This window comes from Myxine glutinosa, chromosome 5 (assembly GCF_964187855.1).
Source record: "Myxine glutinosa chromosome 5, kmMyxGlut1.1, whole genome shotgun sequence".
Lineage (NCBI taxonomy): Eukaryota > Metazoa > Chordata > Myxini > Myxiniformes > Myxinidae > Myxine > Myxine glutinosa.
In genome coordinates this window covers 93,168,203-93,186,585 of record NC_136265.1, presented here as the reverse complement: position 1 = coordinate 93,186,585, position 18,383 = coordinate 93,168,203, and the positions used below count along the sequence as shown (strand labels likewise).

The window sequence follows — 18,383 nt, the reverse complement described above, 5'->3', positions numbered from 1 at the left end:
ACCTGTCGTGGAGGTTGGCACATTGGGTATTACCCACCAATAAGCTCTTGCATGTTTTTTCTTCTGAAATATCTGACCATTGTCCCTTCTGTGGTGCTCTTGAGACCGTGTCACATGCTTATGTTGAATGTGCACGCTTGATTCCTTTATTTGGTTTGCTGCATGAAATGTGCATGAAGCTTTCTTTAAACTTTACTTTGAATTCTTTCATTTTTTGCTTTGCCTCAAACACACACCAAATAGAAGTGGCCCTAGCGAACTTTCTCGTTGCCATGGCAAAGAAAGCAATATATCGCACGAGGAAAATGCAAATTGAAAATCCTATAAGATGTACAGATAACCTCCCGGCCTGTTTTAAAGGACTTGTTTTTGCCCGGATCAAAACAGAATTTTGTTTCTATACATATATGGATAAAGTATTGATCTTCAAAAGTATATGGGCATTGAATAATGCGCTTTGCTCTGTGCAAAATGGTGTGCTGATCACAGATTGATCACTCCTCGAGCATGATATGATTTCTTTGTGAGGAGCAAAACACTTTATTATTTTTTTTCCTGTTCCCTTTCTTGATGGACTAATGGTCTTCATGTAAATGTTCCCTTTAAAATGGTTTTGCTTGTTTTTTAACCTCTGATTTGTGAAATGCTTTGTGAAATGGTTGTATTTATACGTTTTACAAAATATACTTTTTGATATTTTTGTAATAAAAGGATGTAAAAGTCAAAGTCTCTCTCTTTCCCTCTCTCTCTCTCTTTCCCTCTCTCTCTCTCTTTCCCTCTCTCTCTCTCTTTCCCTCTCTCTCTCTCTTTCCCTCTCTCTCTCTCTTTCCCTCTCTCTCTCTCTTTCCCTCTCTCTCTCTCTTTCCCTCTCTCTCTCTTTCCCTCTCTCTCTCTTTCCCTCTCTCTCTCTTTCCCTCTCTCTCTCTTTCCCTCTCTCTCTCTGTCCTTCTCTCTCTCTGTCCTTCTCTCTCTCTGTCATTCTCTCTCTCTGTCCTTCTCTCTCTCTGTCCTTCTCTCTCTCTGTCCTTCTCTCTCTCTGTCCTTCTCTCTCTCTGTCCTTCTCTCTCTCTGTCCTTCTCTCTCTCTGTCCTTCTCTCTCTCTCTGTCCTTCTCTCTCTCTCTGTCCTTCTCTCTCTCTGTCCTTCTCTCTCTCTGTCCTTCTCTCTCTCTGTCCTTCTCTCTCTCTGTCCTTCTCTCTCTCTGTCCTTCTCTCTCTCTGTCCTTCTCTCTCTCTGTCCCTCTCTCTCTCTGTCCCTCTCTCCCTCTGTCCCTCTCTCCCTCTGTCCCTCTCTCCCTCTGTCCCTCTGTCCCTCTCTCCCTCTGTCCCTCTCTCCCTCTGTCCCTCTCTTCCTCTCTCCCTCTCTCTGAAAGTACCGCCTGGCAACCTTTTCCCCCTCACATTTTGAATTTTGGGATTTGGCGATTCTTCTTGACCTTTCCTGTGCAAATACGCTCATTGAATTTCCAAAGAAACTTCACTTTCCTTCAGTGCTCAAACTATCTAATGATACAAATGCTCTTCTTTTAAATCTTTAATACAGGTGATTCAGTCCTACTTGCCAGAGTGATGAACATGAACTGAATTCCCATCGATGTGTTCCAGAGGAATGTTGTTGTTCCATCTGATTTTATGAAAAGTGGTTTCTTATTTATGACCTGATAGTTATTGATGTGGGGAAACTGTCTGCATATCAGCATACCTGTGGCATGGATTACCTCCGAGCCAAAATACTCCTTCATACACATCCCCTGTGCTCGTGTGTAAGGTCTTCTCACCACAGAATGTCTACATCCTAAAATTGCTGAACAGGCCCAGATTTTATATAAATACCTAAACTTTTGAATGTTTTATATGTGGCCAAATCGGCATTCACATCAACATCTTATTATAATAGAGCAAACATATATGGTTATGTATGTCGCTATGTTTATATGCGACGGAAACGTCTTCTTCTTCTTCAAAAAAATTACCACCCTCTTAATTAACCCTCTTAATTTAAGACTGCTGGGACCTCAGACCTTTGACGACCCTTTAATTCCCCCAAGACCCTTAAGACCCCCAAAGACCCAAAACACACCAAAAACCAAAAAGACCCTGAATACCCAAAACACCCCGAATACCCAAAACACCTCAAAGACCCAAAATACCCTTAAAGGCCCAGAGGATCCAAAAGACCCTGAAGACCCAAATGGCCCTGAAGACCCAAAACACCATGAAGACCCAAAAGACACCAAAATGGTCAAAGATGTCTACCCCTCTGAAACGACCTGTGGTGAGGAGCGCGCCGAGTCACTCCCGTGTAATACAATTGCAGTATTGCCTTGAGACATGCAATTTTGTTTCATGGCGAGCCAAAGGGTGTGCGCTCGTGTGTGGTGAAAGTTTAAATTACTTTAACTGATTTGAAGAGAAGATAAGGCCTCAAGTATGGAGGTACTTCACATGTTGGCACTTTGTCAGATCAAGGTACTCAGAGTGGCATAAACATCAGGAAGAGTGGTATGTTTCCCTCCTCTCTGAAGGTTCACCCACCATGTACATTGTACACTCAAGTTGGCTGTGAGAAGGATTCCTGTCATGTGCAGCCGGGATCGGAACAGCAGACTGTGCTCGTGTGTGGAATGAAGGTTGAGGAGACGGAAGGATTTCCTGAGATTCGCCAGATAAAAATCGAGGATGTGAATTCCTTTGGTCTGGAGGAGGAGCAAAGCGATCAGCCGAATGGTGTCGTGTGATTGACATCACTTCTGATGAGATTTGTGTTTGTTTAGTGCGCTATTTTTTGTATACTTGATGGAGGCTCCTGAAAGATTGAGAGCAGAATGGAAGGGAATAAAATGCAGAGAGGAAACAACAGCAGAGTATAAGTGAGCGTGAGATGAAGGGGAGGAGAGCGAAGGACACATGGGGGTGAATAAGTGGCACAGAAGTTGAAGGAAACACGGGAAGAAGAGGAAGGGGAAAGTGGAGAAGAAAACCAATCAACAAAACAAACCAAAAGAGGTGAGGTGAGATAGTGAGGTGAAAGAGGAAGAGAAAAGATGTGAAAGAGGAAGAGGTGAAAAGAGGTGAGAGATTGGGGGAGATCACAATGACGTGGAAAAAGGGAAGGCTTTGCAATGGGGTCACTTTGAGGTGAAAAAGATCATGGTTGGATGGAGGGTGATCTGAGATTGTGATGAACAGCTTTGTTGAAGACTGTGGGATGGTGGGTTGATGCAAACATTGATGAATTCAATGCATGCGATAATGGATGGCAGTTTATTATACATGTCGAGATTTGAACTCAGACAAGGTATCTCATAGACGTGTGTGCATAACTCTGAGGTATCTTGCCAGTCCAGTCCTTCAATACAATTCGTCATCAACACGTGATTTTTCCAAGCCACTCCTGAGCTTTGCTCCACTTTCTCACTCTTTTGATCCTTTCTCTTATCTGTTACGTGTTCCTCCCCGACCTCCTGGTCTCGGTATACCTCCGAACCCCTGGAAGAGCCACGGCAGAAAAATATATTATTCCGTGTCAAAATCAATATTGAAACCACACCAATGGTTATCCACAAACAAAGAATCTATCTATAATTCCAGTAATCTCTGTCTGTACGTTTGTTTGTCTGTGACCGCTGTTTCTCGACAACCACGGGTCCGATATACTTTTAACTTGCCAGGTATATTGCTGGGGACCCGAGGATGTGCCTTTTCAAGGTTTCATATTAATCGGACAATTACTTACCGAGCTATGTCCAAAAAACGATTCAACCAATCAGAGAGCAGCGAACGATCGCGTGTGCCGAACGTGGCGGGCACACTCTGCCTCGGATGGCACATTTGAGAGCGTATTCATTTATTTCACGTTTGCAAACTATGTTGGCGTTAAACTATGTTTTACAACTAATAAAAACGAATTTGCGATTCATTCGCTTTCCTGCGCGTTTGTGCACGCGATGGCGATTTCTTTACCAAACTCCGGAAGCCGTTCGCTTTGGACCAAACCATTGCATGTAAATAGAGGGGGGGGATTGTCACCACTCGCAAGCCGTTCGCTTTGGACCAAACCATTTCATGTAAATAGAGGGGGGGGGATATAATTTTAGATATAGATATAGTACGGGCATGCCCTAGTATATTAAAAAGCACACAGGCAGAACAATACAACAATGATAGCATTCAACCATACAATCAATATCTTAAGATGGTGCGACCTTCTTAAGTAACCTAACTCAAACTCACAGCGCTCCCAGTGAATGGAACAGAACACTCCTCAATGTCTCGATAACTCAGAGGGGATCCCGGCGAAGAGGCGCTGAGGCGAGTAAGGAGGTGTATGCAAGACGTGGACCGTCACTTGGTCCAAACCAACAGCAAACGGGCAGTGGAAAGGGAATCGCAACGACTTGATCCAGACGTGCACATTCACCGTTCAATCAGCGAACCGCAGTTCAATCTTCAGACGCCGCTTTTGTGCACACCCATCCCCGGCAGACCACCAGAGGGTGAGACAAACTGACGCGGCAAAAACCTTTTTCGGTGAATGACGCGCGAGGTTCAAAATGGCGGACGGCTCTTACTCGAGCCAAAGCCTCGAGGCGAGGATTCTCCGGAACCTCACGCCTGTACCTGACTACGCAGGCTTTTCCAATACTCCAGCGATAACACCATTCGCACGAGATTCCTTTCACGGACTCAAAGTTCACTCGCGACGTTCGCTCGACCACGTTCGCAATGGAGCTTCAAGACACGCATCTTTTCACTGTTTCCTCACGCCTTCTTCCTCCTCTCTATCGTCGTCTTTCGGTTCTCGATCCTGTTTCCTGTCTCGTTTTTACCATCAGCGCTTTTAACCTTTTAACCACAATAACCATTTCCCTTAAACAACAACAAAAACCAGAATACCTCGAACCAGAAATGTCTCAAGTGGATGAAAACCACAACCACGGAAGTGCCGAATCCGTAACATATCATATGTTCACTCTTCTTATCTCTCCTTATCATATGTTTGCTATGATATTGACACTCTCCTTATCATATGTTCACATGTCATGGCTTTGGCCTATTCATTCCATTGTCTGCATTTGCCAACATGTTAACCTGCCACACTCTGCCATTTTGTTTTCGTGAGGATTCTTTCGAGACAAAAAAAAAAAAATCAACCAGTCACATGTTGGATTACAATTGTTTGTAATTTGAGAATAAACGCAGTTTAGTGGAGAAAACCTTCTCTATTTTCCCTTATCGACATTTTTCTCACCTTCTCTGTTTTGTTGGTTGTGATGTTGGGTGGTGGTGGAATTCCACTGAAGATGTGGTCAGGTCGGAAGCATCTCATGACATCGAGGCAGTTTATACAGAATGTAATGCTTTGATATCATAATGTTTTCACATGACGCCATTCCTGAGGGAAATGTTTTATTTTCTCTCCAAGAAAGATTTAACGTAAAAATTTAATTAAAAAAAAGAAGATTTCTATTGATTTTAATGCAATATATATTTTAAAATCTATTTTAAGAGTGTGAAAACAGCCATGCATGTGACACAAAAGTGCCTGCATATGAGAAAAGTTATTTTTCCAGATTTATTTGTGAAAGCGGAAGTGAAAACTGAGCACGACATTGATGTCCACCTGGATCGACCAGAACCAAATGATGCTGAAGCTTCTTTCCTCAAGAACCATCCCCATGAAGGTTTCTGTCAATGTCTATACATTTTGATTTGAGCAGTTTGATGATGAAGTCTGGTGTTCAGAAAAAATACACGATGTTATGATTTAAAGGGGAACGGACATGAGTATAGACATCAAATGCTTAAGATTAATTAATTGTAGCAACAAAAAAGATTAAGTTTGGCGCAAAAATTGTTGCTCTGGCATGCGTGAATCGTGAGATATCCGAGTTTTTAAATGCCAATAGCAGACGATTTCTCTCGCCCCAGCCAGCATCTCGTGATGACTATCATCATCATCATCGTGACGTCATCGGAGGAAGCTGATGTGATTGCGCAATAGTAAACAATGGCAGACACCGACTCCGATAGTTGCGTAAGTCTGGATATACCAGCGATATTTCTGACCAATCTGATGCGGAAAATGAAGAGAAAGTTAATAATCTTGGGGAATCGCACTCGATTCTCCCATACAGATTCGAACCATACCGTCCAGAGAGTGAAGAAGAGAAATCGTTGGACACAGACACAATGGCGATCGATTTTGATCTCGGGCGCCTCCAAAATACTGAATGGTATTCATTTTTATGTCTCTTTTTTAATTGAAAAAGTTTCTTTTTCTGGTCAATGGAATACATAACTAATATTTAATTGATGTTTGGTGCCGTGAGGCAAGAAATGGATAGAAACACAGAAACGAAATACGACTTTATTGACTTAGTGCAGCACAGCAGGTGTATCAGTTGTAATTGTATCATTATAGCACTCTCTATAATGCAAGCTGTCTGTGTGTCTGTCTGTGTGTATGTCTGTGACCGCTGTTTCTCGACAACCACTCGTCCGATCTAAGTGAAACTTGCCAGGTATATTGCTGGGGACCTGAGGATGTGCCTTTTCAAGGTTTGCTATTAATCGAACAAGTGGTTACCAAGTTATGCCCATTTATTTAGCAAATTTCCTGGGAAAACCATTTCCAGATTTTCCAGCAAATTGCAGATTTTGCAGATTTTCCAGCAAAACCAGAAATGGAAAACCATTTCCTGGGAAAACCACATTTCAAATCTGGCCTCCAAAGCCAGTCGCCGACTGGGCATCCTCTGTCGTGCGAAGTCCTTCCTTGGCACACCTGATCTCCTCACCACATACAAGGCTTTCATCCGCAGCTCAATGGAATACTGCTCTCCCCTCTGGGCTGGTGCTCCTGCCTCACTCCTAGCTCGCCTTCACGCTGTTGAAACCAAAGCATTCAGAATCATTGGAATCTCCCGCGATGAAGCTAACTCCAAGGGCCTCTCACTCACTCACCGCAGGCAGGTTGGTGGTCTTTCCGTCTTCTACCGACTCCTCTCTGGCCTTGCCCCCCCAGCTCTCTCTGGGCTCTGTCCCGCAAATATTCCTACAGGTCGCACAAGATCTGCCTGCAACCCTCTTTTGGTTAAACTGCCAAAATCAAGACTCTCTGCTCACCTTCACTCCTTCATTCCTCTTTTCACCCACCTCTGGAACAAACTCCCTCACTCTCTTCAATCCCACTCCACCCTCCAAGTCTTTAAAACAGCTGTTCACCACCATCTCTTATCTTCCCCCATCCATAACCTTGATCTTTTCTACCCCCGCTAATTTCACCCCAATTCCAATTTTTTGAAATACCAACTTCTGTCCTGGAAGTCCTTGGTGTCCTTGTGTTTTATACTTCTCCCTCCCCCCCCCCCCCCTTCCCATGCCTCCTCCCCCCGGTCCCTCTCCCTTCCACACATCTCCCTGCTCTCGGATGTTGTGTTTGTGTGCTTCCCCTTCTCTCCCCATCTTGTCTTCCGCTCCCTCTTTTTGTGTATTTTGTTTGTCTGGTTGATTTGTTTGTGAAGTAAATGTTAGCTCTTTCACGAGCCTCGATTCAGAAAAAAAACAAAAAAAAGAAACATACGTTTTGTACGTGAACGAAGGAACAGCGAAGGACGAAAGCGAAGGAACGGCGAAGGACGAGAGCGTAGACCGAAGGAACGATGCAAGTTTGAATTTTTCTTTGCACGTACGGTCAAGCAACAGCGAAGGAACCGCATGTGTTTGTTGTTTCTGCCTCGCGGTTTGAAAATTGAATACTTGGCCATTAAAACTCATTTGCGATTAATCGTAACTGCGATATGCGAACTTCCGGACAGTGAGGCCTTATTTTTGGTACGTACGTCAACGTACGTATGTCCACGTACTTACCTCCCTGCACGTACGGGCACGCACTAGCAGCAGCCACACAACGACTGGGCATGATTCCAACTGATCGTAACGAAAACAAAGCGATGTTCTGATCGTCACGAAGCCAACAAGGCTTTAAAAACGAAAAACTGGGTTACTTCGCAAACGTCATTTCCAGTTTGCGGTTTTGACAAACTGATTTTGCTTGTTCGGCGATATTTTGACAAATTCTAATAAAACCGCGAAGATATTTGTGAAATGAACTCAATAGAAGTGTTTAAGATGTGTTTATGTTTCGAAATCTGCAAAGTTGTTTTGGTCGTGTCCGTTCTCCTTTAATTGCTTTTTTTTTTGTTTTTTTTTTTTGTTTTTTGTATACAACATCGAGGCTCGTGAAAGAGCGAACATTAATCACACAGAAAGACAAACCGACACATAAAACATATAACATCGGGAGCGGTAGATAAGATGGGGAGAGAGGGGGAAGGACACAAACACAACATTTGAGAGCAGGGACCGAGAGACATGGAGACATCGAGAGATCTGAGAGAGGGCGAGGGCTTTGGGGGGGGGGGGGGGCATGGGAAGGGGGCGGTGGGAGAGGTATAAAACATATGGACACTGCCAAGACTTCCAGGAAAGAAGTTGGAATTTCAAACAAGGTGGATCTGGGGTGAATTAGCGGGGGTAGAAAAGATCAAGGTTTTGGATGGGACCTTGATGGGATGGGATGGGACGGGAGCTTTCAGACATAATCGCGATGGTAAATCAATTTCTCAAACATCAATTATCCCCTTCATTATTAAATAAAATATTTTAACCAACAATAATTAATATACTGTAGCGGCTACCGCTGGGTTTACACAATCGCCTTGCACCTACCAAGGACGCGGAGCGATCACCATGCTGGGCTCGTCCAGGACGCCCGGGCAGGCCAGCGCTCAACTTGCGAGGCCTCGGCCGGGACGCCCGGGCATGCCCGGCCACGCCCGCTCTTGACTTGCCAGGCCGCGTCCGGGACGCCCGGGCATGCCCGCCCTCGACTTGCCAGGCCGCGGCCAGGACGCCCGGCCACGCCCCCTCTCGCCTTTCCCGGGCAAACGCTCCGGGATAATGTGTGTATAGTGTTGCGGATATGGGACTTGGCCTCAATATCCGCTTGTAAATACTCCCCTATTTCCCCAATACTCCCCAACTATCCCCAATCCCCCATTCCCTAGTCCCATTGCCTGTAAATAACACTCTGTAGAACCGACCTTCCCCTTTTTCCCCCATTAAATGTCGTGCCCAGGTTCACCGCATCTCACGTAGACAACTATAGGACATCTTGCTAGTTATTCTTAGTCTATGTCAGTTAAGGACTCGTTTCCATTAATTCTGACTCTTCGTTGCACCAGAATGTGATTGTATGGCACCAGTAGTGAGTTTAGGACCTCCCCTTACCTCCTCCCATCTTCCCCATGAAACAACAACAACAACAACAACTACAACAACTACAACAACAACAACAACTACAACAACTACAACAACTACAACAACTACAACAACAGAGGAGATTGGGGGCGGCGCGGGGAGTGTGCGTCCTCGCTCCGGCTGGTTAGCCGCCATTGGCCATGCGCTCCACGGGGTTACCACGAAGGGGCTGGCTGTCAGCCCCTCGTCAAGGGCGGAGCCGGTAACCCCCCCCCCCCCCCCCCCCGCACCCAATGAGAAGCAACGGGCCGATTCCATCTGGGGCGGAGCTAACGAGCCGAGGGCGTGTCACTCCCCGCCGGATATACGGAGCGACTTACCGGACGTGACGTCAGATGCGCCCCCCGACTGAAGAAGACAAGTCGCGACCTTCCAGCGCTGAGAGCGACCTCCCCGCATCATTGGACCGGACCGGGTCGATTCTGTCCTTGAGCCAAGAGTGCACCTTGAGCCATCGACTACCCGCTTTCCTTGCCATCAATCCCCGTGTGAGTCAGTTTTTGTCCCGTTTATCTGTCGTCTGTCGGGGCTAATATAAGAGTGTGTCTAAGTGCCTGCCTTTCTATGCTGTCCCTCTTGTCGTTGTAATCTGACCTTCCGCCCTAATATAACCTCCTCCGGAGGTCTTGAGAACTGAACCCTTGGTGTCGTGTCATTTTAATCCAGCCGTTGTGTCTTTTCCATCATTGATTTAGCATAGCGCGACTTATTCAACGTTCGAGTATAATCGGGTAAATGTGCAGGCGCGGTCATACCAAACCGCTCGGTAGACCAACATCCACAACCGCGTCTGTAACAATATATATTGCTGCCCGATAAACGGGCTTTTCAGAGTACCCGAGTTGTTTTGTGACAATAAAGAAACTCGGACGAATTCCAGCTTTTTGTCGCGTCCATTCTTCCGATTGACGTGGGAGCACAGCCCCTACAATACCTTGTTATATCCTATTATCCTCTATTTGTACAATCATCAATTCTGAGGTTTTCATTTGACACCTGTTATTATAGATCCCAATGGACTTTTGTCCAATACTGGGGTTTATGGATTGGGTCTCGTCCGTCCGTCCACAACCATATCTCGGAGATGTATGGACCGATTTTGTTCATACTTGGCACAAAGACAACACATGATCCTGTTCTTATGCATGATGGGAATTTTTTTTTTTCTCTCCAATGAAGATTTCAATGTTTTGATGGAGGTTTTTATTATTTTAATTTTTTTGTCATGATTTTAATGATTTTGATGCAATATTTATCTTTTTTGCAACAGCTCTGCATGTGACACAAGAGTGCATGCATTTAATAAATCTTACTTTTTTCAGCATTATTTGTGGAAGTGAAAACTGAGCACGACATTGATGTTCACTTGGACCGACCCGAACCCATTGATGCCGAAGCTCCTTTCCTCAAGAACCATCCCCATGAAGGTTTCTGTCAATGTCCATACATTTTGATTTGAACAGTTTGATGATGAACTCTGGTGTGAAGAAAAACAAAAACATGACGTTATTATTTAATTGCTTTAGGAAACTAGATGGTATTCATAAAATACTAACCCTGCGCAGCCAACTTGTTGCGAGGCAACTGTTCTGTTTTTTTCAGGTTTTTTTTTTTCTTGGACCCAACATGGCTGCCAGACCACGTGAGCAATGACATCATTAATTTATCTATCTATAATTCCATTAATCTCTGTGTGTGTGTGTTTGTATGTGTGTATGTTTGTCTGTGACCGCTGTTTCTCGACAACTACCGGTCCGATATACTTTAAACTTGCCAGGTATATTGCTGGGGACCCGAGGATGTGCCTTTTCAAGGTTTCATATTAATCGGAGAAGTAGTTACCGAGCTATGGCGATTTCTTTACCAAACACTGCAAGCCGTTCGCTTTGGACCAAACCATTGCATGTAAATAGAGGGGGGGGGTTCTGTGGTCGTTGCGAATGGACCAAACCATTCATGTAAATAGAGGGGGGGGGGGGGTTCTGTGGTCGTTACTGCCACGTGGTTTCAAAGTTTTTTTTTGTTGTTGTTTGCACGCATGTTTTTTTGCACCCACGTACGGGCACGCCCTAGGATGTTTACACACACACATCCCTACACAAATTTTTTTTTTTTTTTTTTTGGCAAGGAACGGGCACCCACGTACGGGCACGTCCTAGCTTATATATAGTACGGGCATCCCCTAGTATTCTCTAATCGAATTGTTGCATACATAAAAAAAAAAAAAACCACCTTTCGAGGCCATTTTTCCCTGTAAGCGGAGGTTGGCCTTTTTCGGGAACTGTGGTTGTTGTTGTTTTTCGGTCCCCTTTTTGAAGCAATGTTTTACGGCCGGATGCCCTTCCTGACGCCAACCCTTTTTGCCGCCTTTAACGACAAGCAGGGAATTACCAGTGAACTGGTACTCAATTAGCCGACCTCGGAAGGATGACAGGCTGAGTCAACCCCCCTGGCGTTAATTCAGCGATTGACCGGGATTCGAACCCAGGATCCTAGGATCCTAAGCCGGCACCCTAGCCGCTAGCCCAACACCAGGGTTGATGTTGCATAGATGATGCTCAATAAATTTAAAACTGATCAGACTGAGCGTTGCCCCTGTCGAATTATGATGTCATAATTATGGCACCAATGACGTCATCGTTATCAATGTAATGAATGATGGAAAAGCCTTTTGATCAATATCAGGCTTTATTAAACTTGAATCAAGCAGGATCTAAGAAAGGAATACAAATACAACAAGAGTATATTAACACAAACAGATTATGTACATTAAGCGAGGTAATACAATCAAGGAGATCTCGCGAGATCTTGGAGACGGTGGCAGGGGTTTTCGACGGTCCACACGGTCTCCACGTTTTTCAAAGTTAAGTCTGTTCACAATTGTATTTTGTCGAAACTGTATTTATCGTTCGGTGTGTGAACTTATAGTGTCCCCCTTGGAAGTTTCTCGGTGTTTATCTTTCATAAATTAATCGTTTGTTTGCCGCGTCGCGAGCAAGGCCTTGCAGCCTCAGGCTTCCCCCGTCGAAGTTTGTTCCTTCCTTCGCTGTTTTGCTAGCTTTTTTGATTTCCCCTTCTCCACCAAGCTTCACCAAACATCTACTATTTGTCTAACGTTGTAACCCCCACACCTCCCCCCCCAAAAACAAACAAAAAAACAAACAAACAAAACGTTTATTTCCCTTTCTCCTCGTGTGCTTTTGCCTCTGCCCACGTGCGCTGTCTCGCCCCGCCCCCATTTTCCCCTTGCCTTCCACCTTTTGCCCTGTTCAAGTGACTCATGGTCGTCGCTCTAGGCTTCCTCTCCCCATTGGTATTTTTGTGAATTTAAGATTGTTCTTCACAGTTCTGTTTAAATATGTTTCAACTATCCCCTTCAGTGTTTTATTCAGTGGTTTATTACAACACGCTGTTTTTCTTCTTATTTAAAAGGCTCCTTTCAATTTCCTCTTCAACTCATTCCATTTCAAAAAAATATTCAATCTCTTATGATTCCAAATCACTCCATGCTCTAAATTCTCATTCATTCCATCCCTCCTCCATCGTTCTTAAATGAATCGCTGACTTGAAAATCACAACAAACCCAATTTGTTATATATGTTCATCTTTCATTAATCATCCACTTTCTAAACTCCCCCCTTGCCCCTCCCCTTCAAATCTCCCCCCCAACCATCCCTCCCAAATTCTCCCTCCTCCCACCTCCTTCTCAAAGCTGCCTCCTCCCCATTTCCTCTCCCTCCTATGTCATACCTCCACCTCCCCCAACCTTCTACTTTCCTCTGCCCCCCCTCAAACAAACTCTCACTGTGCCTCATTCCATCACCATCAAACCTTTCGTCCTCCTCATCCTTCCCTTTCTTGCAACTCTTCTGTAATCTCTGACACACTATCAACTGCTCTTCCTACATCCCCCTCTCACCCTTCATCTGACCCTACCCCTGTCCTGCACCCGATGCTCCCCCTCTCTCCTCACTAACGGTATGGACCTCAAACATCCGGGGCCTTCGCTCAAACCTGATTGATCTCTCCATTCAGGTTGCTTCTGAAAATCCAGACTTGATCTGCTTAACAGAAACTTTCCTCCTTCAAGATGTCTGATTCCTTAATATCTCTTCCTGGTTACTCCCTCCTCCGGTACGATAGACCTGATCCTCGTCCTGGTGGTGGGGTGGCTATCTTTATCAAAAACTCTCTTCCTCACTCTCCCTGCACTGGCCTCTCTCCACCCCAACCACAGGAGTACCTCTGGCTACGGCTTCCTCTCCGCTCCCACCTTTTGTTCATATGTGTTCTGTACCGTCCTCCAAACAGTGATGACTCCATTTACATTTCTCTGTCAGACAACATGGACCAACTTCTATCAACTCATCCAAACTCTCTCTTCCTCATATGTGGCGACTTCAACTGTCATCATGCCAGCTGGCTGGGTGTGGGTTCATCTCTCACCAGCCATGGCACCTCAGCAAAGGACTTCTGCGACTCATTGGGACTGACACAATCTGTCAATTTCCTGACCCGGATCTCAGTCAATGGAGTATCTTCTCTTCTGGACTTGGTTATGACTAACTTCCCTGCAAATGTCTGCTGCTCTTCTTCTGCTCCAATCGGTTCTTCTGATCATGTGCTTGTTAAAGTGGACATCTCACTGGCCATTCTCAGAGAGCCGCCGACGAGTCTGGCATTTCACTCAGGCCGACTGGCACGGTCTGCAAGCAGCCATCAATCAACTGGACTGGTCTCCCATCTCTAATGCCTCTGACATCAATTCTTCCTGGGAATTATTCCAAAGCAAACTGCTCTCTCTCATGCACAGATTTATCCCATCTCGTCTTCAGTTGTCTTACCCTTCCTCCCGTCCATGGTACACTGAATCTTGTGGTGAGGCAGTTGCCCTGAAACAACTTGCCTTTGCGTCTTGGAAGGCAAATCCAACTGAAGGCAATCTCAGTTCCTTCCACCAAGCTCGAAACAAGTGTGTTTCTACCCTCAGGAGTGCCAGGAAGCACTATCTCTCCACACTCAAGATTGAACTCTCAAACCTGTCTCCTTCCTCCAAATCCTGGTGGCGTCTGGTCAAATCCGTTTCTGGTGTTTGTTCCCCCTCCATCCCCTCCCTTACATCAAATGGCTACACAGTTGACACCACACGTGACAAAGCCGAATGCCTCAACTCTGTGTTTGCCTCAAAATCTTGTGTCCCAAACCCATCTCTCTCTGTTCCCACCTTTCCCAGTCGAACCCAACTGCTCCTGGACTCTGTGTCCTTCTCTCCTGACAAGGTGGAGAAGTTTTTATCAAACCTCGACTCTGATTCTGCAACTGGACCAGATGGCATCAGCCCTCGGGTCCTAAAATCCTGCTCTGCCGCTCTATCTCACCCTCTCTCTGTTCTTTTCACCCTCTCTTTTGCTCAAGGTCATCTGCCAGCATCTTGGAAATCAGCAAACATTACCGCTTTACACAAAAAAGGTGCAAAAACAGATCCTTGCAACTACAGACCAATCAGCCTGCTCCCAATTATCAGCAAAGTCCTGGATTCCATCATTGCTTCAGATATCAAATCCTTCCTCTTCTCCAATGGCTTGATCTCTGATCATCAATTTGGATTCAGACCAGGTCATTCTACTCTGGACATGTTGCTTCTGCTGTCTCAACAATGGATGGAGGTCCTCAATGCCAAACAGGAAATCAGAGCTGTCTCACTTGACGTATCACGTGCCTTCGATACGGTCTGGCACCCAGCTCGGCTCACCAAACTCAGCTCCTATGGTATTCAGGGAAATCTCCACTCATGGCTTGCGGATTTCCTCTCTGGTCGTAGGCAACGTGTGGCCCTGAATGGATTTCTCTCATCTCCCCTGCCTGTTCTGGCTTGAGTTCCCCCAAGGTGGTGTTCTGGGCCCTGTGCTATTTCTGGTCTTCATCAATGACCTCTCCGACTCTGGAAAATCCTCTCTATCTCTTTGCTGATGACTCCACTATCTGCCGCTCCATTCCTCATCCCTCAGATCGGCAGTCTGCAGCCTCCTCACTCTCTGCAGACCTGGACAAAATCACAGACTGGTCAAACAAGTGGAACATGTCTTTCAATCCTGACAAATGTCACACTCTTACAATGTCTCTCCGAAAGGACCGACTGGACAACCCTCCCATCTACTTTCTCAACAATCCTCTCCAAGAAGTTCTGTCGCTCAAGATTTTGGGTCTCACTATCTGCCATGATCTTTCTTGGGAAAACCACATTTCCAAGCTGGCCTCCAAAGCCAGTCGCCGACTGGGCATCCTCCGTCGTGCGAAGTCCTTCCTTGGCACACCTGAGCTCCTCACCACATACAAGGCTTTCATCCGCAGCTCAATGGAATACTGTTCCCCCTCTGGGCTGGTGCTCCTGCCTCACACCTTGCTCGGCTTCACGCTGTTGAGGCCAAAGCTTTCAGAATCATTGGAATCTCCTGCGATGTAGTCAACTCCGAGGGCCTTTCACTCACTCACCGCAGGCAGGTTGGTGGTCTTTCTGTCTTCTACCGACTCCTCTCCGGCCTTGCTCCCTCAGCTCTCTCTGTACTCTGTCCCCCCAATATTCCTTCAGGTCGCACAAGATCTGCCTGCAACCCTCTTATGGTTAAACTGCCAAAGTCTAGGCTCTCTGCTCACCTTCACTCTTTCATTCCCCTTTTCTCCCGCCTCTGGAACAAACTCCCCCACTCCCTTCAATCCCACTCCTCCCTCCAGGTCTTTAAAACAGCTGTTCACCACCATCTCTTATCTTCCCCCATCGAAGACCTTGATCTTTTCTACCCCCGGTAATTCACCCCAGAGTCCTTGCAGTGTTCATATGTTTTATTCCTCTCCCACCTCCCCCCAAGTCCTCCTGATGTCCCTGCTCTCAAATGTTGTGTTTGTTTCCTTCCCCCTCTCTCCCCATCTTGTCTGCCGCTCCCCTTGTTTTTTGTGTTTTGTGTGTCAGTTTGTCTTTTTGTGTGATTAATGTTAGCTCTTTCACGAGCCTCGATCTTGTATACAAAAAAGAAAAAAAGCCATCTCGCAGAGTACTATCTCAATCTTACCAGCATGAACCATTGTCTGGCTTCAGCTCACAGCAGGACAAGTCTCGCACGAACATCCGCACAGTAAGAACTTAAATAGACGCAAGTCCCTGGAGGTCGATACCTTCAATTGCTCTTCTTCTTCACAATCGCCACAATCTTCCCTGCTGGAAAATGTCACTTCTCCTGGTGGCAAATCAGTCAATCAAAACACGAATCTACTGTTTCAGAGCGATGTCTGTGTGTGTCTGTCTGTGTTGCCATTTTTCTCAGAGATGGCTGAACGGATCTTCATCAAACTTTCAGAGGCTCATCAGTGAGTGCCTGGGAGTGTTTCTGGCCAAAAAAAAAAAAAAAAAAAAAAACTATGACAAAAGAAAAACTCGTTTTTTTAGATTTTTTTTTTTTTTAAATCGCTTGATCGTGCCTACGCCTTTTTTAAATTAATGACATTTATATACAAGTACACAGTCGCATAAATAAATACAAAAAAATCACCAGACATTTGAATACAAGTAAATCAAACAAATCCGGAAGTGAATGAAGTTGGTAGTACGGCTTCTTCCTGATCTGCATCACAGGCAACTCAAAAACGTGATGAATGCCACATTCACCCACCATCATATGTATGAACCCCTTCCTCTCCTGCCTCCCCCCTCCCCTCCCCTCCCCTTCTCCCCCTTTGCTCCCCTTCCCCCATCCCCTCACCTTCCCCCCTCCCCCTATCCCCCCTCCCCCTTTCCCCCCTGCCCCTCCCCCTCCCCTCGCCTTTCCCCCTCCCCCTCCCCTCCCCTTTCCCCCTCCCCCTCCCCTCCCCTTTCCCCCTCTCCCTCCCCCTTCCCCCCCTCCCCCCTATTCCCCTTTCCTCAACCGAATCGGGAAGATTTCGACATCAAACAAAATGCGCCATGCGAGTGATTCCCGGATGACAAAGCGAGTCATGCAGCTCCTGCAATCCCCTCTCGGATCCCACGGTTCCACAGAAAGCATGAGAAAATGTATCATCAGCGACATTGTCCTTGCCAGGGCGATATACGATGTAGCCAAATTCCGCAAGCTCATTGTGCTGCTTAGCGATTTTATTTTATTTTTTATTTTTTAATTTGTTTTTTTCCATTTTTTATTTTCTGGGAATGTTGATCCTCGAACACAAATGCCACAGATCGCTGGTCTGTGATCAAATGAAAATGTTTCCCGAGGAGAAAGTGGTTCCACTAACGCAAGGCCTCCACGATGGCATAGGCCTCTTTCTCAACAGACGAGTGGCACCTCTCACTGTGTGATAACGTTCTGGAGAAGAAGGCCACGGGTCGACCCGACAGATTCAAGGTAGCCGCAATTGCGTACTCTGAGGCATCAGTCTCAACAACGAAGGGCACACTGTTATCAATTGATATTGCCACCGCTTGAGCAATATCCTTAATCAAATTGTGAAAAGCCATTCTGGCAGCTGAAGACAGCGGAAAATTTTTACTTTCAACGAGAGGATGAATTTTCTCGGAATACTTCGGGATCCATTTGGAACAATGAGCGAACAGCCCCAGAGTTCGTCTCGGCGTGGCTACATCAGGAGAAGGTGGCATTTCTGATAGCAGTTGCAAACAGGACCTGTCATCGCGAATCGAGCTGTCTGAAATGGTATATCCCAAGAGATTGATAGTTTTAGCCGAGAACGTGCATTTGTCAGCATCGAGTGAGTTTGTACTTGCGAGCTACTTCCATGAATCGTTTCAAGTTATTGTCGTGCTCGTTCTGTGTTCGTTCACATACTGTGACCTCATACACGTAAAGTCGTAAACAAAGGTGTCTTTGAGATTCTATCGAGATACCATCTCATTGATGGCTCGTTGGTTGCACGCGACTCCATTTGTTACCCTGAAGGGTATACGATGAAACTGAAGGGTATCGTGGCTGTGAAGTGTTTTTAATTTAGTGTTTTGAGGCTGTGAGGTGTTTTTAATCTTATATATATATATATTGTTACGGATCTCGGGGGTCGGTGCTCCCCTTATCAA

At 45.7% G+C, this 18,383-nt stretch overlaps 1 protein-coding gene across 3 annotated transcripts in view; it reads left to right on the top strand.

Annotated features, from left to right (window-relative positions):
* LOC137427334 (uncharacterized) overlaps positions 1 to 18,383 on the top strand; it is a 359,992-nt gene that overhangs the window by 88,804 nt on the left and 252,805 nt on the right. The window contains exons 3-6 of one of the 3 annotated variants that reach the window (XM_078777116.1): positions 2,524 to 2,725; positions 5,572 to 5,682; positions 10,645 to 10,749; positions 10,925 to 10,964. In XM_078777116.1, coding sequence (XP_078633242.1) covers positions 2,524 to 2,725; positions 5,572 to 5,682; positions 10,645 to 10,749; positions 10,925 to 10,964 — 458 coding nt within the window. Of the gene's footprint in view, positions 1 to 1,342; positions 2,726 to 5,571; positions 5,683 to 10,644; positions 10,750 to 10,924; positions 10,965 to 18,383 lie in introns of those variants that run through there. The other 2 variants (XM_078777115.1, XM_078777117.1) reach the window with 2 other exon arrangements.